The following is a 23,602-nucleotide window of genomic DNA, read 5'->3' as shown; positions in this document are numbered from 1 at the left end:
CCCATGCGTGGTTATCTGGGCGCAAGATCTAAGCCAACAAATGCACATTAATGATGCATCTAAAGCCGGCTAGTTAGGCTAATGCGCACGGCATCTGCTGTTTCGTAGATTATACAGTCCGATGTTGGGATATGCGAAATATGCTGAATTAAATACCCGACCGCGGAATGTGCTAAATAGTAATATCCCCACCAACAACACGGATACATCAAGCCGCCCAACACTCACTATTTATCTTCGGGGTTATCCAAAGTTTCCAACACTCTTCCAATGACCTTGAGTTGCGCCTGCATCGAAACTATGCTGCAACTGCCAGAAAGACAAGGAGTGGCTAAAAAAAAAAAGTTAACACCACGCACAAACGCCGTAGTTCGTAGAACAACTTAATTACAGTGACTGCCAAAAGGCGAGGAGGCGGCAGTGGGCCCAGTTGGGACGCGGATGGCCGAATAGCTGGGATGTCTGCTCGGTGCCGAAAATATCACTTAATTAACATTTTCGCCTGAACCCTGTGCCTCACTTCGAATCGCATCGCATCGCATCGCGTCGCGTCGCGTCGCACGGTGGCGTAATTAACGCGTCCACTTAATGCAAACGCCATTGAATAAACGAGTAATTGGACGACATGTTCCTGTTCCTCCGATGTGGCCCGAAAAAGCGAAAAGACCAGACCGGCGCAGGACCAAAACGGGTCTGCCTGTGGGGCAATCGAAGGCCTTGGCTCGGCTCTATGGCTATGCAAATCAGTTTTGGACCCGGCCTTCTCATCCCTCTCCCTCTTTAGTTTGCTTTTTGGTTTTTTTTTTTTTGTTTTGCTTTTTGCCGGTCGGCCACTTGCTGGGTGGCCGTGCGACAAAAATTAAAACCAAACAACGATTTCCAATCAAAGCAACAACTTGGCCAAAAGGAGACGGCCGACTTTGTTGGCCGGTCGGACTTTGTTGCCTGCGCAATTCGCGCCCCGTAATTATGCGACAAATGCGTGAGGCAGCCGCAGCACTGGCGTTCCAAGTTTATAACGTAATTTAATTAATTTATGCACTCGCATTATTCAATGAAGCGCGCCACCTGCATGCGTAATTATTGCAGGCACTGTGTGCCAGGCAGGATCGGCCTTTTCGTGTGGCTATCAGTGCGATTCGATCCTCGGGCTTTTCGTAGCTGGCGTCACATCGACTGCCGCTGAGGCGCCGCTTTGCATGCCAAAAGGTTGACAGTGAGTACTCCCTAAGGCGCCTTCGCTTTGGCAGTGGATTTAACGCAGGCCATAACCGTTTTTACGGCCCCAAAGATATTCAAAAGCTTTTATGATAAGGTGCCGTAATGGTTCATAAATAGCTAAATGTGCTTGGGGCAGGTGCAACTACAGATGTTCCTTAAAACTATAGCGTTCCGCGTGTTACCTACCTAGGGTAATTCAATACTCATGTAAATTATATGTATTTTGACCATAAAACAAAATGGAATTTTTTTTCGCGAATGTGTGCGAAGTTCATGCTAATAAAAGTTAGCACTATTGTTGCCTTAACTATGGGTCTAAAGTGCAGAAAGTTTAGTAGTTTCGTACTATCATCACTAGTTTAGGTATAAGTCAGAAACATTTTAAACGCTATAAAAGCCAATTTATATATCGTAGGAATTAGTTTAATACTTGCACATATACATAATTATTTGTAGAGGATATCTTTCTTAGTAAATTACTTGATAATGTGCTTAAACAAGGCAATCATCGTCGTCGAGCTTGTTCCTCGCTTCTTAGCCCCGATTATCCAGTCATCTCAATCAAGTAAAGCGCAAAGTATCTTGCCATATATTTATCGCAAAATCAAAAGAATGGACACAGATCACACAATTCGCTCATTGTGCTTGTATCTGTATCTTTTTTGGTTTGCTGATGGTGGGGTTTTCGAAACCCCGAGGGGCGTGTCATCTGGCCGGACATGTGCGCGCAATTAGACATGGCTGGCACTGTGTGTAAGCCTAAGTATCCATAAGATACGCGGGTAGTTGGGGAGTCTGGCAGATCTGGGAGATCGGGAGTCTGTAGGGAGGCGACTGTAGCTTTAGCCATGCCATGGAGAGCACAAAATCATAATCCGCCACAAGCCGTTTGTACAATTGAACGCACTGTCGTTGCTGTACATTTGTACTGTGGAAATCGTAGCCCAAGTTGGGCATCGGCCTCTGAAGTTGATTGAATGACTGGGAGTCGGGTGCGTAGTTGTATCTGCTGAGTGTGTGCCACTGACAGCTGGACAGTCGGATAGTTGGGCTTTGCTTTGCTTTGCCTTGCCTTGCCTTGCTTTTGTTTATGTGAAGTATCTGCAGTTGACGGCGAGGTTGTTGCTTTGGTTGCTATTGCTGCCGTTGTCGCGTGTGACATGACACAAAGTGGACAGTTTTGATTACTGTTGAAATCGAAAGGGAAATGGTCGAGCTGCAGCGCTGCATTGTGTGTCTGTGGGTCAAATGGTCGTCCAAATCCCTCTGAGCACCTCACCTAGCCCAAATTGGATTTGGGTTGCGGGTGCAGTGCGAGTAGTTTGTTTTTTGGAGCTCCGCCCTCGGATTAATCGCTCAACCGTTGGACAGGTTTGCGTCTAAAGGGAGTTAGGGGATTTTCTTGTTGCGGCGATAAGGGAAACATGTCGGGTAAATTTTCTGTAAAATTTAAAATGGAATGCTACACTGAAAAAATAGTTCTATCTAAGCAAAAGAATGCTTGCTTAAATGCTTAAATGACAAATTACCAAATGTGTGTATATATAAAACTTTTTAAGCATTAAGGATGCCATGATATGACACTTTAGTCAAGCTTATTAAGCCTCTTTAGCCATAATGAATGGCTTAACATTTCCAGTTAATCATAATATCTTCCTGGCGTCGCTGTTCGAACGAAAGGAGCGTGGAATGGAATGGAATCATTAGATTTCTAATGTTTCCTGCTTCCCGCTTATCTGGAACAAGTCCGTGAGCCCACTCCCAATCGCTTTGTCTTTAATTCAGACCTTGATTTATGATCATTACCATTGCCGTCGCGTCGTCCTGGTTGCCAAGATGTGGAGATGAGAAGAAGAACCAGCCCCAGGGCATCTATTTAGATGTGCAGTTCGGCATCCATTACTCATAAGCCGGCACTGCCAACGAAAATCAATTAGTGCAACCCACCCAGGCCAAGACATCCAAGAAGTCCTCGTCGTCTTGGGAACAGCATCCTACTAAGCCGGAGAACAAAGTCATCGCTGCAGTCAGCGGGTTGATGAATTGGTTTTAAATCAAAGATAATGCAATAGCGAACGTCACAGTCATAGATACTCGCTTACTAGCTTAAAGTCGCAAAAGGGGACCTGTGTGTGTGTGTTGGCCAAGTTATAAATTCAAATCTTACAACCACGCAAAAATGGAATTCATTCAGTCAAGAGCGGCGGGGCATGTGGGCTGCGCCGGGTTTTGGCCATGGTACCGACACGAGCTGCCCGTTGTTATCGGCATGGGCAACATGTTGCTAGTTGCAACTTGCTGGTTGCTGGTTGTTTGCTTGCGCTGCAGTTGCACATGTTCCTTACCCAAAAACACGAAACAAAAATATCAATTATGAAGCGAAAGTCGCCAGACGATGATGATGATGCTGATGCTGATGGTGGGGATGGGAATGGGGATGGTCGAGGATGCCAGAGTACGGCCATGGGGAATAGCCTCGTATCATATTAGTCGGACAAGCAATGCGGTAGTTGCCGAGAGCTGGCTGCAACACATGTTGCTACCGTGCTGCCGCAAGTATGACATTTGTTTTAGCCGCTTATCGCGATGCGAAGGCCCTGCCTTCTTGGCCTCGCCCAATGGCTAGGAGATTTCTGTACTGGCTCATCGGTTCCGTCATTGATTATGCGCTAAATTCCAACTGCCGCTCGTTTATTATGTTGCACAGTATTGAGGCAGGCATGCAGGCTGGCAGGCAGGCAGCATGGGATTTGGCTTGCCATAATGAAGATGCCTTTGTTGGCTTAGCAATGTAATTGATGCATTGGGGTTATGACATAGTTTGTGATAATTCGTTGCGGCTTCCATCCAATAACCAATCCACCGAGCAATGTGCAATGCACAATGTGCATGAGCTTTCTGTCGGCGAGGCGTTTGTATTAGGGCCAAGTTGCCCCTGTTGCACCACCGCCCATTGCAACACGACTCATCCGTCTGCCACACGCAATTGTTGTTCGGGTTCCGGGCTTTGGACTGCGGCGCAAACAACATATGCCAATAATGGCAGTTGCTTTAGGCCCGCTTGACAACTTGATAACTGAGTTAGACCCTAACAATGTTCATGTGTGTTCGTGTGTGCATTTGGGATCCTGAATGGCAATTTCCCATGTGGTTTTCGTTTGCAGGACACGCAACTGTGCGGAATCTAAAAATAATTCGATGTGTTATGTTCGACTTGATGAAAGGCCTGTCAATGTGAAAATATTAATCCAAGCTCCGTCATCGACCAACCAACCACCGCAATAGTTACTCACTGCTGACCAGGTTTTTGTGTTAATGTATTAAATGAATGGGGAAGGGGTAAGTTAGACAGATAATGACTTTTTTTTTTAGCTTGTTATGCAAAGATACTTTGTTGCAGTACTGCGGTACTTTAGGATAGCCATTCAAAATGTTGTTATATATATTGGTTCATGTTAACAGATGATAAATAACAAAATTTTTTCTTCAACTCTTACTATTAAATAATCATATGTAGTAGCATTTTTTATTACAAAAAGAAAACCATTGCAACATCGTTCGACAATTTTCTATCTTTTTTAATGGGGGATTTCATGTGTCATCTTAGCATAATCTATTACTCATAAAAATCCATGTTTGCCGTTTTATGAGTTTAGTGACTTGCACGTCCTATCTAATCCTAGAGCTCCAGCACTTTTGCAAGCCTCTAAAATATCTCCACGTAGTTTCTGCATATCCAGTGCACTTCCACCAATAATTGTAATGGCATTTTCATACTAACCAAATTGATGATCATATTTTTTAATGGCATTTTCGATAAATTAAATGTGATTTTTATGAGCTCACTCCGAGTGCAGCACAAATAGCCGATGTCCGAATGGCCAGGGCATTTTCAATTTGATGCACTCAGTGCCAGCGAACCAGCTAAAGACAACCTTTGTGGCATCATAAAAATCAAAACATACAAATCTTTATCAGCAAATGCATCGCCGAGGGAGGAGTGGTGGCCAGGGCAAGTTTCTACAGGGCTCTTTGAGTTTTATTAAAAAATAAAAGACATGCATTCAGAATATGCAGGTAAGGAAATGAAAAGAGGTACACGATGCCAGCTACTGTTATCTAGTTTTGATTTGATTTTGTTTTTTTTTTTTACCATGAAGCTTGGGGAATTTTTAATATGCATAAATAGCTCGTAAATATGCAACATTTGCTTGAGCCGCAACGGAGCAATCCAAGTTGCCGGCTTTGTAAAGACTGGGGCATCTTCTTCTCAGACTAAGAAGAAGATGAAACGGGCCACAGAGAGAAACAAATTTTCATTCAAATTCATCCGGGGCACATATATTTCAGGCCATTTTCAATTTATTTAATTCGTTTGGATGTCAATGGAGATGCGACGGCAGATAAGGCGACATCTCTGCCCAATCGGAATTCTGCTATCGCTTTCGTAATATATTCTAATTTTTTAATTAATTGCTAATGGTTAGGCACATCGACAATCGCTGCTAATGGCCAACAGTCTGGAACTCTTAACGGTTGCCTTATCGCGTCTGGGCCTTCTACGGAGATCAGACCCAAAGCCTTCGGACTTCAGACTTCAGTCTTTAGTCTTGGGTCTCAATTTCAGTCTCTCCACTCGATTCTCGTTTGTGGCGAGTCTTTAATTAGGGCTGCATTCGGTTTTATGGCCCACAAATCGCAGCGAGTGAATCAGCTGCCGGTTTCCATAAGCCATAAAGCATAACCATTCAATTTGTTCGGCCCATGATTTTGGCAATACCCAAAAGAGCGGCTCGCCATCCCATCCGCTGGGTTTATCTCGCTCTTCAAATCGCAATATTCCGTTGGGGATACTGACGGGTATGTATGGCTATGGGTACTGCCTTCCTTTGCACTTTCTTTTTGGGGCAGAGAATTGGAGAACCGGAGAACATCATGTAAATCGACCAGATATCGAACTTGTTAACAAGTACTTAAGGGCTCTTTATAATTATGTATGGCCCGTTGCTGTTGCCAAAAGGTGTATGCCATAATGAGATTGTGATTTCTTTTTCGTGTGGCACAAATGCCGGCTACCAACAAATTATGCGGCATGCAAAGAATTTCGCGGCCATTTCTGCTGTAATTTCATATTCTTCGCCGTATTCCTTTTGCCGGCTTTGTTGTTATATGGTATATGCCTTTTGGCCGTGTAATTTTGATAGGGGGGGGGCGCGAGACCAAGGTTGCATATCGGTAGCTGTCATCATTTAGTTTTCGTTACCCACTCGCATTGGGGTCAAAAGCGGGCTAAAATTAAGCCTTGGCATATGTGCTCTGGATCAGGGAGCAGATTGATGTGAATCGATGGAATTTCAGCCGCAAACGATGGATTTCGCTGCCCTAAATGGTTTCTTTTAAAATTTATGCTAAATTAGGCTTTCTAACGGGAGTATCCTAAAGTAGGAGGTAAGACCCTTAAATTCATATTTGAGCAAGGTTTTTCTGCCAAAGTTATTCTATCCATTAAACGTCATCCCCATATAACTATTTGCGATAACCCCTAACTTTCTTATGTAGGATCTTTCCTGAGCTCAGGTTTCAACGCTTTTGGGAATGTGTCTCCAAAGATAAATCTGCATAGATACATAGGTGCGTAGATATTTGCTTAGACTTGTGTTACTTTCTGGGTTAAAGGTCAACTTGTTCGCATGCACAACATATACACACATGATGGCATTGACGCGTTTAGAAAGCCAAAACCCTGAAAAGCCGAAGTGCATCTATGGCCGGAGTCAGTGCCTCACCAAGCCCACCTTTTAATAATTCGCCTGGCCGTAAAGAAACCCAATACGACACTGAGAAAAACTAAAACTATACTTTTATTATAGTTGAAGTAATATACAATTATGCCTAAGTGAGATGTAGAAATTAATTACGAACTTTCCATGTGTCAACATGTAGGTTTTGGCTTAAAAAGCTCGAATGAAATATGGTTTCATTGTGGCATCAGTCTGTCTGGTTTTTGCCAGTGTAGCTGGTCTCTGCCTGTGCCTCTCAATTAATGACGATCATTGTCAAGGCTTCGGCGCAGCTAAATAGAGGCAGGCAGCAATGTCGCTGTTGCGTAGGAGTCGACATTGCTGTTGCTGTTGCATTTGTTGCAGATGTGGCTGTTGCCGGTGCTCATGTTGCCGTTGGGTAGAGTTGCTGCTGGCCCGTTAGTGCGCCTGAGCCCGTGCTTGTGTGTGGCGCATATTTAGGCTTGTTGCAACATGCCATTTACAAGTGCGCCTGGGATCGCCTTTGTCGTCTTGTCGCTGGATCGAATGCAGCATCCCAGGCATCCAGGTATCTCAAGCACCGGAGGACTTAGTGCTCGGTATCGAACCGTATCGCCTTCGGCGTGGCCGATTATGTTGTCGCTTTTGGAGGGTGCGTCAATTTATGAGTTCATTGTGCGTCTCCTCGCACAGGAAATGTTCTGCAGTCGCGGGGGATTTTTCATCGATGGTTTAATAATAGGTCGTAATCATACGATTCGAAAAGCAGCCAAATGAGATTTGTGCGGATGTTGGAGGTGGCGAAGGTGTGAGCCGACATGAGCCGAAAATACCTGCTGATGTATTTCTCTAATCGAATTTTCCTAGGCCAAATACTTAAATACAAAGAGGTGGACAACAATCGGTTGAGTTATATCGCTCCCTAGAACCCCTAGAATATATATATACCCAGAAGTTTTTCACACGTAGAACCATTTGAGTGCGTCGAGTATAACTTTGCCTGCATTTTATTAGGGGCATCAGATGGCTCCCTGGGCATTTGTTGCTCATTTCCCGCCAAACGAAGGTGCGTAACTCCGGTTGGAAAGTTTTCCAAGAACTAACTCCTCTCGAAGTTTTGGAGTATAGAGGTCCAAGGCATTGGCAACTTCATCCATCATTATTGGTTCGGTTGGCGGAGGGAGTTTTTGGATCTCCTCGCTGCTGAGTCTATTAAACATTTGATAATTTCATTGGGTTTCAGCTTTGTTTTTGCTGCTCATGCTGCCAGCCCCAACTTCTATTTCTCCAGCCAAAGTTGTTCTATTTGAGTTTTTGTGTGCGCCGGAGGGAAACAGCTGTGGAAGCAGCAAACAGTGGGTGGCCAGGCTATGGGTTAAGGGTTTTGGGGTCTGGGTGCTCGGGTGTTTGGATGTCGATGGTGCTTTATGCTCAATGGTTTCTGGGTGGTGTGATGTGGTGTGGCGGTGCTTGACTTACGACTTTTGCGGTTGCGAAAAGCGCACGGCGGTGTTATGATTTTCAAGTTTTCAAGTTTATTGCGGACGCGCTGCGAGCATCGAACAGGCAACTTTCCATTGTGGTTAAGCTGCAAATAGGTTCCCTCTTTTCCAATTTTTTTTTCTTAATATTTGTTTCTTTTTTCTTTTTGCAGTTGTTTTTCTCCCTGCAGCTCCACAGCCCATAGAGGGCAAATGCCACATTGTTGTTGAGCGGCGAGAACTTGACAAAACATTTCGACAACGTTGTAACGACGGCCCGCATGCCGATGCAGCTTGATGTTGATGTGGATGTTGCTGTTGCCGTTGATGTTGGCAAGTTTTAGGCGCAGACAACGCCTCAAACTAAACAACAGGAACGAAACGGAACGGAACCGAGGAACTCAGGATCGGATCGGAGTGGAGTGGTGAAAAGGAGCCGCCACAATGCGATGCCGCCATGCCGAAGACTTTGCAACGATTAATGATGCAAATATTTTTTGAAAGCGCGAAAAATTGTGCATAAATTTACCATGACCATGGACAACAGGAACAGCAACACCAACACCAACATCAGCGGCAGCAGCAACAACCAACGGTAACAACAACATTTCGCTTGTTTACGAGCTGCACTTTGTTGCAGCATACCCTTATGGAACGGCTATATGGAAACATCTGATAGGTTTCTATATTCTATATGATAGAAAGGGATATGCTACAAAATTTAGTACTAAGCCATAATTTCCCTTACTTTCTTGTTAATCAATCTCACTCCCATCTAAAAGTAAACCCTTAAGCCGAGATTGTTTTGTATTAAGCTAAGGGCATCAAAATATTCCGATGCCGGGGACAAATTTCGCCACCAGCCCAGTTTGTTGATGTTGCGGCTGTTCTCGAGTTGTTTTCCTGCCCATATGCCGGCGCGATGACACTTAACAAATGATCGCATAAGTGCACACAAAACGCACATTGCACGGGCGAACACTGGGGCCATTGATTGGGTTGTTCCAGGTCCGGGCATGGGATCGGTATTGGATTCGGGTCTGGGATTGGGTTAGGAGTAGGGATGCGGTCTTTTGTGTGGGCAATTCTCGAGTGCTATCACTGCGCAGCCGGCATATTTTGTATGACAACAAGTCGTGCGGATGCGGATAGGGAATTCCTGGTGCAGAACACAGAGTGCGGTGTGAAATGTTTACAAAATAAATGCGGCACTTGAATTAGGCAACATTTGTTGCCGCCCCAGTCAAGTGCTGATGCATTTCTCTTCTCTTCTTTTCGTGCTGAAGCCACGAACCTTATTAAACTCAATCTGTTTAATCAAATTAGGAGAAATCAGCACTGTATATGCTGGATGCGAAGGTGGTGCTGGCGAGGATCGGATGCTCACGAGATGCGTTGGCGTTGCTTGTGGACCAAAAGTTGGCAATGGCATTTGGTGCCGCTACACCCACTTTTTATTTTGGCACTGGCACTGCCACAGCGTAGGAACCTTTGTCCGCCTGAGCTTGACTCTTGAGGTTGAGAGCCTGGCTTGGAGCCTAACTTTTTAGCCAGAGTCAGGCCGGCCTGAGTTTTCCTGCCTGTCAGCCTCGGTTGCACATTAAGCCGTGCATTTAGTCGCCGGGTCTCTGGGCTGGCATTTGAACTTATTGCCACAGTTGGGCGCGCTGTCATAAAACCAAAATAAAAACCGATGAGGGAAAACAAATCTCTGTAGGCTGGTTGGCATATGAGTGAATGCTGCTCAGAAACCATGAGCGGCGGTTTGTTCAAGTGTAAGAGGGTATTTAGTTAGTATACATAAAATCAAAGCTTAAAGGAACTATCAATCTATTTATAAATTATTTATATTTCGTAACTACGTATATTTTTCTGGAATATTCGCCCATATTCCCCCTGCTCCAGTGAAGGTTGTAACTCACACAAACAGCTCGTTTATGGCTAAAAACAAAGGCCACAAAAGCCAAGCAACTCGGTGCCATGTGTGCCCTTTGGCACTTTATTTTTCTCCAGCTGCATGGCCTCAACGTCTTGGGCTTAGTGGATGATCCACGTTTTGGACCCGGCCAAGTCCCAATCTGGACGTTTTTGGGAGTGGGTGAAACCTTGACTTGGAAACTGTGGAAAATCCTTTAGAGCGTAGCTAATTAAAATATCAACATTTTTAAGAGGCGTAGTGAATGTGTTAAATTGACTTTTCTCGGGGGTGGTTTTGTCAATGCCCGATACCCGATGCTCGATGGCTTTTCCGTGAGTGGGTCGCCTTGCGAAAAACCTGAACCTCACTCTCGTTCCGACTTTGGGGTCAGCGTTGGCATTTGGCAAAAGTTGCATTCGTGAGAAGTGCCCCACCAGACCTTCAACTAATTAAGTTGCAATTAAATGTTTTAATAGCTGAGTGGCCAACATCCGTTGGCTGGTAAACGGGTACAAAACCAAGAAATGCGTGGCGTCCAAATGAGGAGCGCGCCTCATTAAAGCGCGCACGGTCTGCGGAGCCATTACCAAAAGACGTGCAAGGCTCCCAATGCAATTGCAAAAAAAAAAAAAGCAAAAGATCAGGGAAAATATTAAAAAAGTGAAACGATATCAAAACAATACCGAACAATTAAATACCCTGCAAAGCAATTTAAAAGCCCAATTGAAAAGTAAGCTACTTCAAAGTATATTTCAAAACGATGTGAGGAGATGCCTACAGTACACATAGTAAATAACTTATGTTAGGATAGTGTACAACTAGATTTTTGTATATCTACACTTAGATGCAAAACTGAGATCTTTATTATTTTTGTACACGCAGTTAATAGTTTCATCCTTCACTGAGGAAGGGCATCGGACGAGGCTCTCAATGGCCTCCCTTTGTAACCTGGCTCCAACTTGGTCGCCGTCTGCGCTTGAGTCGCCGCTGTTAAAAGGGCTGCGCGCATGCGCAAAACACATGCCGTGGGCATTGGTCGCTTTTGCTGTTGTTGCTGTTGGTGTGGCTGCTACGGCCCTTGCCACTGCTGCAATAAACGTCAAAATGCGGCCCATTGCTGTCCATTTCATCAACGTGTGAAATAAATCACTCAAAGTGCTGCAGATCCATTAAGGGCAGCCGCAGCAAAAGCAAAGCAAAAGCACAACGGCATAAGCACAACAGCAAAAGCCACAGCAGCAATGAGCAAAACTCGTCGTCGCGTTGCCTTTGTGGTAAATACATTTTTAGCATTTTGTCTGCTGATACCTATGGGTGTTGTACATGGCAGCGACGACGTCGGATGATGATGATGATGATGAGGATGACGATGAGGATGACGATGATGTCGACGGCTGCTGCAACAATAAAGACTGTATGCCAGTGGCCACGCTTTTTTTCCCCCCATCAATTGCATGTTGTTCACCTTTTGCAATTTCAGTTCTTACCTTGGACTCTGTTTCTTTTCGCCGACTTTGACTTTCCATTTGGGTTTCCCTTTTTGGCGTGCTACGCGCCAGGGAAACATGCAAAAATCCAAATTATATTTTATTGCTTAAATTCAATTAACGGTGGGGCTGGAAAAGCACTCGAAATCAAAATTACAAGAGACTGCTTGCGCTTTCATTCCGTTCTCAGAGCGTTGCAGCTGCACGACGTATCCGAGTGCATTTCGATTCCGAATCTATATCTGAATCTGAAACGAAGTTGGCAGTTGTTACTCTGGGGCAGCAGTAATGAAAGCGAGGCACGGTAGGCATCAAAACAAGTGCCTCTGCAGGCAAACTGTGGGTAAACAGAAAGTTGATTGAAAGTTCGGGCGTTGCAGCTGGAAAATGAAAACGGCTGAGGAAGTGAGGCCCGCGGAAAATCAGGGGAAGCGGGACGATAGATTTGGTGTAATTAGGTGTAGAAATATGCGGCAAAGTGAAGGAAGTAAAGTGAAACGGAATTAAAAAATGCCGTCATTTAAATAACGCATTTTTCATTCACCTGCCAGTACATTATAATTTAAAATAAATGAAAACGACTTGCTGAATTTCCCGAACCTTACAACAAAACAAATTTTTGTAGTTAATATGAGAAAACAAAGCTAGTCCAATCAATTAATGCTAATAATTAATTCATAATACTTGGATTGTGAAAACAACCTCTGGCTGATATCAATCAAGGTGCATAAATATTTACTCCCTGCCGCTGCCCACTCATTAGGAAAACCCCCTTGAGGGTCGTAAATACATATTTTATTCCTTGCGAATTGGCTGGGGGCTCGTCATTTCTGGCCATTGTCACAGAATGCAACTAATTGCTTTAATTTGCAACACACACTTGCACACTTGCAATAACAGGCAATCATTGATGCGTATAAATCTTATAGGAACTCTTTCTACTTAATTAGTTTTAGTGTCGCACAAACAAAAGGGCATAACTAACAATTAAGCCATTGGTACTTATAAACTGAAATACGCAACAATGTGCCATACGCATGTATTTTGCAAACGAGTGTGGTGCATAAATCTTAATTACGCTTCGTCGAGCGTAAATCATCATCAGTCGAAGGAGCCTCCAGTCCCAGCTTTTTGGCCCCAGAAAGGCACTGCGAATTGATTCAAGCGAATCAGCAGCTCCCCAGAGAGGCTCCACCAAACTTTGACAGTTTGTTCGGCAGTTTTAAATCTTTTTACGATCCCCAGCTTCCAGACTGACTGACTACTGTCAGATGTTCCGGGCTACTTGGCCTTGTTTTTTAGTCTAATTCTTCAATATGATTGCACTTTAAGAAATATTCTTCTGAATTCGAACAACTTCTTATATGAAAACTGTGTTTTTGTTTTAGAAGCGTTTCTTTTCAAGCACGAATCCAGAGAATTCCTTCGAATTTGTTTGTTCAAGCGCAAGTATCATAAGAACTCTTAAAACCAAAAAATGTATTAGAAGTCCTTTTGTAATAAAACTTGAAAACAACGATTATTTCTAAAGCTCTTTCAGCATAAAAAAATCTCCGTTCTTTTCCTCTAAGTGCAGGGTCATCAAATGGTAAAGGAAAAGCAAATCTAATATCTGCTTTATGCAGTTGGCATCCTCTTTATGACTCTGACAATCAGGTTCGCCAGTTCGGTCGGCGTAATTCAAAAACGAAATTTTTACAAGTTGTAAAGATTAAAAGTCCATTAGGCCGCAGCCGCAGTCGCAGTGGAAGCTGCACGTAGAACTTGTTTGGACCAACCCAGCATCCATTTAAATGCGCGCAATGCAATCACTCAAATTGGCCAAAGCGCCAGAACGTGCAAATGGTCGGGACGGAGCGGGGATTACATGAAATATTTTAATCCATAAGATGCAGTTAAGTGCATCCATCAGCGCGTATTTAGAATTTAATAAATACGGAAGCGAGAACACGACTTCGAACACGACTCCCTAGCAAATGCACTTCGAGAGCTAGCTATTTTAATTTATTTAAATTTCCAGCCGCTCTCGCACATAACCAACTGCAATTTAGACTGCAGTTCAGCGGCGAGGAGGTGAGCACCAGCACACGACTTGGACTCCAGGTAAGAAAAGTGAACATCCATTAGTTGTGCTAATGATGCGCAACCCACTTTGCAGCGTTCCGCCCCAAGTAGAACTCCCGATGCAGCGGCTCCTCCTCTGCCACATCCAGATCCACATCCCCATTCCCATCCATATCCGAAACCAAAGCCAAAAGCCAGTGTCCTGTGCCGGGGACTTTGCCGGCTACCTTGCAACGCATTTGGCCAGTTTGGTTAGTTAGCTCCGCTCCTCTGTGTGTGCAGCTAATGTAAGTGGCCAAGAAAGGGAGTGGAAAGTGGCAAGAGATTTGCTTAGTGAAATAGTCAGAATAGCAAATGCGCTGAGTGCTAAAAACTCTCCGTTGACTAGTGTAATTTTGGGACTTTATTGAACTCAACTGCACTTCTAGAACTGCCTCATGTTAATAAAGATGGGAACTGGATTTGGAATAGCTAGACTTAAATTGGAATCTTTATTAAAGCACTCTGTTTCCCTTACAGATAGACCTGCAAATTAAAATACATACCACATTTAATGAAAGCTGATTAAGAGTATTAATTTAATTACCATGAGCTGATTCAGGTAGAACTCATAGGGTATGTGTCCGCTAATTGGGTCTATGGCCACTGGCCACATTTCGTCCATTTCCTCTTGGGTGAAAGGCTCGCCCTCCTCCATCATCAGTTTGCCAAAGCTCTCCTTGGTGAGATAGCCCTTGTTCTCCGGATCCAAGATCTTAAAGGCCTGGAGAATTTTCTCTGGCGGAGCAGGCTCCATTCTGTTGTATGTATGATATGATGTATGAACTATAATTACTAAGCATTGCTACCCACTTTCTTTCCATGAGCAGTTGCGAGACGTGTGGCAAAAATTTAGTCAAATGCACTTCGCCACTGGTCTCCTCCGATTCTGTAGCCGAAATTACTTCGTTCACCTCCTCCTCGGTGGGAACACAGCCCAGGAGTCTCAGCACAGTGCCCACTTCTCTAACGTCGATGAACTTGTCGCCATGATGATCGAACACACAAAAGGCATCCGAAATGCGTTTCTCCAAGTCGTTATTCACTAAAAGAAAAAGATTATTTAATTACTAAGTCCTGGCATTTTCTGGCCACTTACAATCCATATCCATGTTAAAGGCTTGAGGTTTTCTTACCAACTGAGACTCGTAGTGGGTGGAAAGTATTAAATCAATATCCCACTAAAACAAACACTGTTGCTAGGGGTGATTTGAATAGATGCGGAAAATCATTACTATTTTTTCTTGTTTTTGATACATGCGTTTTTAAGTAGCTATTTCTTATGGCATTCTTTGATTTCATTACAAAGAGAACAACCTGTCGTTTACGTTTGGATCGACCACATCCAAATCCACAAAAGGCTGTGGCTGCCGCCGAGGCGGGCCCATAATGCTACAGTAAAAACCTCCGTAGAGCGGCCCATTAGGCAGCTCATGGAGGCCATCATATTGGCCCATTACCATTTCGCCGATCCACCGGCTGTCTGGTAAGGAACACGGAAGTATTCCTCTGCCTTACTGGGTGCCTGGCCAGCAGCAACAAGTGCATTTTCGGAGCTGTGCCCACTTTAATGGAAATTACTGCAGAGCTCGCCATTAATTTTCCCTCACATTTGTCTGGCCAGTTTGAGGCCCGGCTCTCAACGCATTCGATTCGATTAAAAAAATGGCAAAGGCAAGTACAAGAACTGCTCCATTCACGCTAATGCGTGTCGTGTACAACACGCTTGCCACTTGAGCTGTTTGCCGCATCGCATCTCCTAGAATATATGTGTATACTCGTATATATATATGGCTATGCATGTAGTACATATATATGCCCTGCGTACCGCTCAGATTTCCCGCAGCTCCCATCATCACCATCATCGAATCCACGTACACACTTGCCTATCTACCGCCATCTCCTTTGCTGTTTGTGGACCTGGCTTTGGATCTCCACTTGGCCCTCTGCCTGGGCCCGGGCTACTGCCATAAACACTAAAAGTGTTCGTCATTTGCTGTTCCAGATCCAATTAACCATTTTGATGCATTTGCCTCCATTAACTCTTTCTCTCTCTCTCATTCGGACCCTTTTGCAAGGGCATAGGCCCAGTCTGCTACACAGAGAGAAAACACATTGTTATCTGATGCTTGCATTATAAGTGTAATAAAATAAAAATGTATTAAACTTTTCGTATTTCGAATATGATTCCGATATAATTTGCGATCCTGTGGTAACTCGATCAGCGCTGAGGAATGCAGTTTTTCTTTCTGTGTGCAATTTCGCTGCTGACTTACAACGTGATCGGAAGTTTGTCTTAGCCCATCTTCAACAAACCATTCCATACCATACCATACCATACTCCATAGTATACCCATACCCCGACTGTATCTGACGACGTGTCCGTGACTCGCAGGCGCTCATACGAGGTTTGGTATGAGGACGGGGCTCCTGCAAAGTACTTTGTAAATGTTGGCATGATTTAAGTCGGCTCTTAGTCTCTTTATTCTGACATTTACCCCAGGTTTGTCTATTAGGCATGCGATTAAAATTTAAATTAAAGTCGCGCAGACTCCGCTGCGGGATTGGGTTTCGCCATTGGATTGTATCGGCTGGGATGATGGCGATTCTTTTATAGAACCAGCCACGCCCGTTGCAATCTCGTCCCGGTCCGCCAGTTCCGGTTACTGCCCTGCGTTTTGTTCATCTGTCAATTTCGACACCTGTGGCAGACAGTTTGGGGGACCTGGATATGGGGACATGGCAGCGTTTCCTGTATGGGAAATTACACGGCTTAAAGGAAGAAATCTATTTGGATGGAAATGAGACAGCAATCGCTTTGCTTCGTGTAAGCAATTAAGTCAGAGCTAATTTATTTCAATTCTATTTCAGAGATCTTTATTAATCAATCGCAAAGCCCTTCACTTGGCACCATAGGCATCCACAAAATAAGGTCACATCCACTCGAATCGATTGCCCTTTCCAGATGCCAATCGCAATAGCCATTTTCCATTAATAAACAATTATTATTATGGCTTCGTATATATCTTTTTTTTTTTGCATTTACTGCCCAATTGAAATCGCGTTACAATGCGTGCGTACGCAGACTGGAGTAATTAAATGGAATTTAATAAACATAAACATTCGAATAATGAATGCTACCTTTCGCAGCACCAGCACCACTGGCCAGTAAGCGGAAAACTCCGGACAAAAGGCGGCCCAGATACTTTTGTTGAATTAATTAGAGTAAGAAAGGCTGCCAGACAGCAGCAGCAGCAGTCTTTAGCTACCTTTGTACTCACATGCCTTTAAACGATTCGTAAAAAGAATTCAATTCAGTCGAACTCGAGTCGAAGTGATATGAAAGAATTGATTAATAATCATAGCTAAAACCTCAAAAGACCAACCCAGGGGCTTGATCTGCCCCACTCCCTCCATTCCCCCATCCCCAAATGGTCGGCTACTGGCAAAAGAGCCACAAAAGCGCTGACGCCATGGTCCCACTCTCGACTCACATCAAGGCCAATTGGGCTGGCTCCAAGCTCCGAACTCCAACGGATCCATGCTTACACATGAAAAATAATATGATTTTCCTCTGAATGCTTAGTATTTCCATACCAAAAATTTGTAAGTTTAAGAACAGAATTTTAAGACCAATATAGACCAATATTCATGGAGTTCAATTTAACAATTATTGTCCCTAAAAGTCTCAAATATATTCATATTTTAATAAGAACTTTTGCATACCTTTATAAGGTATCGTTGATATATTATTTCAAAAATATAAAACTCTTTTTTTGGCGTTCTTCTTAGTTTCTGTTCATCCGATGATGCTTTTACACATTTTGTTAACCAAAAACGGTTACAAATCATTTCCTGTGCAGCTCTTCTATTGCTGGCCCAAACTGAGTACACATGTTGCTAGTTGCTGCCGTGCTCCATATTCTGGATACTCGGTGCTCGGGACTTGACTTTGATTCAATTTCCATATGAAAACATCGATTTGCGTTTGTGCGCCCGCGTCGTCGTAATCAAAGTGTTGTTTATGGAACACGTCCGGCGTGTTTTTCTTATTTTTTTTTTTGCTTTTGGCATTTCTGGTTGCCTGACTAGCTGTTGTTGTTGTTGTTGCTGCTGCCTTGTTGGCTGGCTATAAAAAATTGCTCACGGCAACAATTGCGCTCGTCGGCTAAAAAAAAATATGTAGCAACGATTACATTTGCCTATTGCATGGAGGGGCCGATGCCAAAGCCAAAGCCAGGCTAAAAGCAAACGAGTCCGAGTACGAGTCCCGAGTTATGATTGAGTTCTAATGAGTTGAGAAAAATGTATCAAGGAAAACCAGTTCCCGGAATCGCAATTAGATAAGTGGGTTTATTCATGCCACAAACGTGAGCTGCAGGAAAGCGCAACAAGGAGAGTCGGATCGAATCGAATCGAATGGCATCGGGAAATGGAAATTGTTTCCATCGAACAACACTGGCCTAACAAATGTGTAGCACATTTATATAATAAGGCGTTACAAATATTTTTCAATTTCATTAATTTTTTTTTTTTGTGGGCAGAAAGAAAAATGTACCTGTCTATGGGAGAAACTTGTTTAACTGGCTAAACGAGAAGGGCATTTGGCATAGGAAATACAAAATTTAAATTGCCCAGAATTTACGACGGATAATAACAGAGCAATGTGTGCATAATTGAATGAACATAATAATCAGACTATTTATATACCGTAAAAGATATGGTTTCGTATTAAGTCAATAAGTTTATCTACATTTTATTTAGTTTCTTGGAACCAGTTTACAAAAACCCTTTTTTTTAGACCATTAACTTTTGCGAGCAGCAATATTTTAATACTCTTTTTTTTCTCTTTTTAAACGACCCTTCCCGCGGTCTTTAAATATCCGTAACTTGTGATATCCAATTGGATGGCATTAGTTCCATTCAGCCGAGATTCATTCACCTTTTAACTCCGGATTCTGCACTAGTTTAGGCCTCGATTGGAAGGCGTGAAATACTAATATGGAGAACACGCCTGGCAGTCAAATGGAAAGGAAAGGAAAGGTCGAGCGAGGTATTTGGAGTTCCAACACCGATTTTCCGTATCTGCCCCGTCAGTTAATTGCCTCACTTTCTAGCCGTAAAAATTGACTACGCCCTAATGTGCGTGCCTTTCCAATTACCAGGTCCAAGTTTGCAGGCCAGCCGATCATTAGCCACGTTTACTAATGATTTCCAGCCAACCTAGACCTCAGCCCAAGCCTGGGAACCTGGGAATGAGAACTGTTCCAAGTTTTCGCATGCATGTGATAATGGTTTTTGGCGGCGCTTTGATTTTCCGCCCCGTTTCGAATGGGACAGCGAACAAGACAATAAATCAATAATTATTGCAAAATAATACTGCAGTCCCCCTCAAAAAAACAAAAAATAAAAAAACAAGATAAATTGCGATACTGTGCAGCGGACGGGCAGGCGTATGACTTAATTTGCCAATTTGAACGCCAAAGGCTAAAGCGTACTTACTTCTTGGCCGAAAAAGGCCAGGCAGCTGGCCAACATGGTCCCCAGATCGTTCTAAGCTTCAATTTCCGTGCCAGTGGCAGCAGCAGCAGCAGTCGAACTCCGTTGTCTTATTAAGGCCCAAACCAAACGCGTGCGCGGTGCCCAGCAAAAAGCAACAAGCCAGGCCAAAAGCGAACAGCAGCCGGCTGGACAAAAAAAAAAATAAGAATTCTATTATGCCCATGCCACACAATGTGATTAACTTGTTGACCCTGTCGAAAGAGCAAACAATAAAAGTGGGTATTCTTAAAAATTTAGAACGGATTTTCGATCGCTCGGTTGTGGCCCAAATTGCACACGAAAGGTAACCGCATGCACTTCCGTGCCCTGTGGTAAAAATGATTTTATGCAAACAGAAAAACCGAAACGGAAAGCGAATTCGAAAATTGGCATTCGTTAGGCGTTGCTAATAATTGAAAATCTCCAAAAAGCCAAGACCGCAGAAAAACAAGTTGGGAACGCTCAGGAATGCAACTGCCAATGCGCACCTGACTTTCGGGCCAGCTGGGATGCCACAGTGGTCAATGAAAAACTGATTGATAAGGGGTTCTTCTTTAGAAGGGCACATTTTTTCGAAACAATTATAAAACCATTAACAATACTGTTATCTTGAACATTTTTAATGGATTTTTTTTTTAGCTGTACAAACATTTTTATATCGTTTTCATATACATTTCTTGTCCAATGTTTTTTCAATATTTTTGGATTTATTGGTTATTTCTTAGCTTTTACTGACGTGCCAACTTTAGCCAACCATACTTATTGGACATGTTAATTTTCATTGTCAGCTTTCGCTGCAAATTTATGAACACTTTATACCCGGGCATTGCAACTGACGGAGGCAAATGAAAATTTCATTGAAACACACACTCACTGGGCGGAAAACCTGATGGAAAATTGATTTTGCCATAGCATGACAATCACTCGGCCCAATGGCCACCTTTAGCTGCAAGGCTCACGCCCACCGAAAAAATCGAAAAATAATAGCATAAAAGAGTCATAGTTAGCTAGCTGGCCGAAACCGAACCGTTACTCGCCGCTCAGCCAGTTGATTCATGGCTTAATCACGGGGAATCGGTAGCAGAGACTTGCAGCCAAGTTGCTGCACCCAAAAAAGACGGCTTTATCAGTGGATCGTCGAGGTATCGCCGTATCGAGTAGTGAGTGGCTCGTGCCTCCAGGCTGCCACCGTCCCACTTGGCCGACTTTTTGTGGCTGGCCAATTGATTGTTTGCGCGAAAAACTGCAGGACTCGCCTGGGATTTTCGCTTTTTTCGGACTCGCTCTCCGCAGTACTTTAATTGCCAAGTTATTACCCAGCCAGTTTTCACTCTTTTTTTTTTGCCGAAGACAACGGGCCACATCCGCTAGATGCCTGCTAGGAGGAGTGAGTGAGTGGCCACCAGCTTCCTCAAGCCATAAACAACTGTTTGGAGTGATCTCTGCCAGCGATCTTCCATCATCCTCGATCCGCGCGATCCGCAGTTCGCGCATGCGCACCGCTGCCGAGTTATAAAAGTGTAAATAAGGTAATTAGTGCTTCCGGGCATAATCATACAAACATGACGTAGCGTGGTGGCTCTGGCGCTGTACGGGTGCACTGAAAGAAACCAAATATTTTACTGATTTTATAAGAAAATATATACATAAGTACAAACAAAATCAAGTAAAATCAAGGCAAATGAGGTCAACAGATTGTGGTGCTATTGTGTTTGTGGTGATGTAATGATTAACTTCTTCAAATATTTTTGAGTGTGAAACTGTGTCCCTAACTTCGACTTGTTGTTTTTTTAGTCTTTCAGCTAACGAACTGACGCATCGCTCGCTCCACAGCTGGGTGTGCGAATATACAAGCGGCGTGGAACAACCATGTTGCTGATGACAGCAGCGACTTGGACGACAATGTTACGCTTTGATGGAGGACGCGAGACGACGGCGGAGCCGGAGAAGGCTTCAATTGCTGATAAGCAATAAAAACAAATGGCAAGAGCATGGGCAGGGAACTCAGACTCCCCAATCCAATCCGGCGGTGGGTCATAAAAGTCGTGTGTGCGAATGCGAGGCCTGTTGTCGACTTGGCGCTATCCATTAGGAGCGCGAGATTTGGCTAATTATGATGCCAGCTGATCGGCTAGTTGACTTTTAAGTGCCCCATGGAGCTTTGTTTGTCGAGCTGCTGTTGATGCTGCTTAATTGGCAGATTGGAGTGCCAATCGATGAGTCTCGTCTGAGAGCCGCAACGAGATTAAGGCAAATTGGCTAAAAGCCTCGATATGAAATGAATACCAATCAAACAGTTTCTGAAGGAATAGGAAGTAGCAATGATTGGGGTTACGCCCCGTAATGGAAACGAAGAACTGGTTAGAAATACAGACGCCATGAGAAAATCGCGGCCTAATGTGATCGACAGGCAAAGATTCTCATTAATATTAACTGTTTTCCTGGGGAGTTAAGACCAAGTTTAGTTATTCAAACTCATGTTGGGAACCTGACAACTTAATTACAAGCGCTTTTCTGTGGCTGCCACTTCGGTTGTCTCTGTCGGTCTTTTGTGGGCACATTAAACCATGATTTGTAGTGTTTAAAATTTGATTTTTCCCTTTCAGCTTTTATTTCGAAATTAATTAACCGAAAACTACTGTTAACTCAGGGGGCATTGTCTATGCGCGCAATCGTGGACACAAAAAACGTGCTGTTTTGACGGATTTCTCAACATGTCGATGCCCGCGGTATTTGTTTGTCTTTTTCGTAGAAAGCCCCATTTTGATGTCTTAATTAGGTCTGAATACGAAATGCGAAATCTAACAGCCTTCTTTTCTATTGTACATTTTTATTTATTTTTTTTTATATTTTTTTTTGCACTTTTCGCGGCAGAACAGATAACTGCAAAGGGCGGTGCCAATCAAAGGCGCCAATTAACACGAAGTTGTTTGGACAAGTTGTAATTTACTCTCGCCCATTCGAGTGTGAAATTTAATCAGTGTGCGACCGGCGGAGCCATTTGAAATTCATTTTGCCCAACTCCAAACTGTTGTTTATTAATTTTTATGCCAAATTTATTTGCCTTATTAGCATTTCCTCATAATTTTGATAAAACAATTTGTTGTGTCTCGCTCGCAATGCCAAAAACAAGGAGAAGAGATCAGATCTCGACACCGGGCCACGCATTTATATGGCATTTCATTGACTTGCTTCACGTAATTTATGGATACTCCAGAGTCGGAACCAAAAGCTAAACTCAACGCCCTCGCTAAAAATTTATCATCATCCTCTCGCGCAGAGATCTAGGCTGAGATAGTATTTAAAGGGATTTGCATAGGACAGTTGGGATCGTATAGGATGGAAGGGATATCTTATTCAGAATGGAAAAAAATAGAATCTTGTTCTTTTTCCAGAGTAGTTAAAAAAAAATTGAATATGATATAAATACCTTTATATAGCCACACTCACCTTTAAAATACTCGCAGAGAGAAATCAAACGTAGTGATCAGCACTCAAAGTTCGGGAAATTGGATTTATTTTGCTGCGTAGAGTAGCCGAAATTCGTTGTATATAAATCCACGACCATCACTCTTTTTCCTATTTAATTGTGTGTTGGTATTGCCATTTTGTATCGCTTTGGCTGTCCCATCATAAATTTGCAGCCTTATCTGCTCAGCCAGATCTCCTGTTTCCAGCGACCTAAGCATTTGTGTTGATTCTCATAATATGCTAATTAAAATCTTCGTCTTCTTCTCCGCCAATGCCGCCGCGCTTTACCTTTTGGTGGTCAATTAAACAATATCGACATCTAGTTTTGTTTAAATTAGCATACAATTTTTGGTCTGCCCCTTCTGGAGCGACGGCGATGAGGTAACAAATTACGTACAAGCATTTATCATGTTATTGGCATCGAGCTACAAATAGCCGCGTTTCAAATAGATTTTTATTCAAATCCCACCGATTAGGCGGACTTTTGGCCGAGGCATAAATTCACTTTGGCTTTCATAAAAGTGACAGTTTCTAATGTCAAACAAAATTCGCCGCACGTTGGCCTGGCTATTATCTGGCATGGCCATCAATAAGTGTTCGATATATTATTTGACGTTT

The 23,602-nt window shown here is 43.4% G+C and overlaps 1 protein-coding gene and 3 long non-coding RNA genes across 4 annotated transcripts; 1 reads left to right on the top strand and 3 right to left on the bottom strand.

Annotated features, from left to right (window-relative positions):
- Positions 1 to 10,285: 10,285 nt before the first annotated feature.
- lncRNA:CR45229 (long non-coding RNA:CR45229) lies at positions 10,286 to 10,548 on the bottom strand. The gene has a single exon (NR_124648.1). It is a non-coding gene; the product is annotated as a long non-coding RNA:CR45229 (long non-coding RNA).
- A 183-nt stretch (positions 10,549 to 10,731) lies between these two features.
- On the top strand, positions 10,732 to 11,235 carry lncRNA:CR46534 (long non-coding RNA:CR46534). Its single transcript, NR_190043.1, has one exon. It is a non-coding gene; the product is annotated as a long non-coding RNA:CR46534 (long non-coding RNA).
- Positions 11,236 to 14,406: 3,171 nt separating this feature from the next.
- On the bottom strand, positions 14,407 to 15,113 carry CG11041 (uncharacterized protein). Its single transcript, NM_137609.3, has 4 exons — positions 15,072 to 15,113; positions 14,786 to 15,017; positions 14,520 to 14,730; positions 14,407 to 14,458 (listed from the first exon to the last, which is right to left on the bottom strand). The coding sequence occupies exons 1-4, from the start codon at positions 15,082 to 15,084 to the stop codon at positions 14,447 to 14,449; spliced, it is 468 nt and encodes a 155-aa protein (NP_611453.2). The 5' UTR covers positions 15,085 to 15,113; the 3' UTR covers positions 14,407 to 14,446.
- A 7,872-nt stretch (positions 15,114 to 22,985) lies between these two features.
- lncRNA:CR44636 (long non-coding RNA:CR44636) lies at positions 22,986 to 23,337 on the bottom strand. The gene has a single exon (NR_124647.1). It is a non-coding gene; the product is annotated as a long non-coding RNA:CR44636 (long non-coding RNA).
- Positions 23,338 to 23,602: the final 265 nt, after the last annotated feature.

Source organism: Drosophila melanogaster, chromosome 2R, assembly GCF_000001215.4.
Source record: "Drosophila melanogaster chromosome 2R".
Classification (NCBI taxonomy): domain Eukaryota; kingdom Metazoa; phylum Arthropoda; class Insecta; order Diptera; family Drosophilidae; genus Drosophila; species Drosophila melanogaster.
The sequence above is the reverse complement of the archived record's forward strand: the minus strand, read 5'-3'. Positions and strand labels throughout refer to the sequence as shown.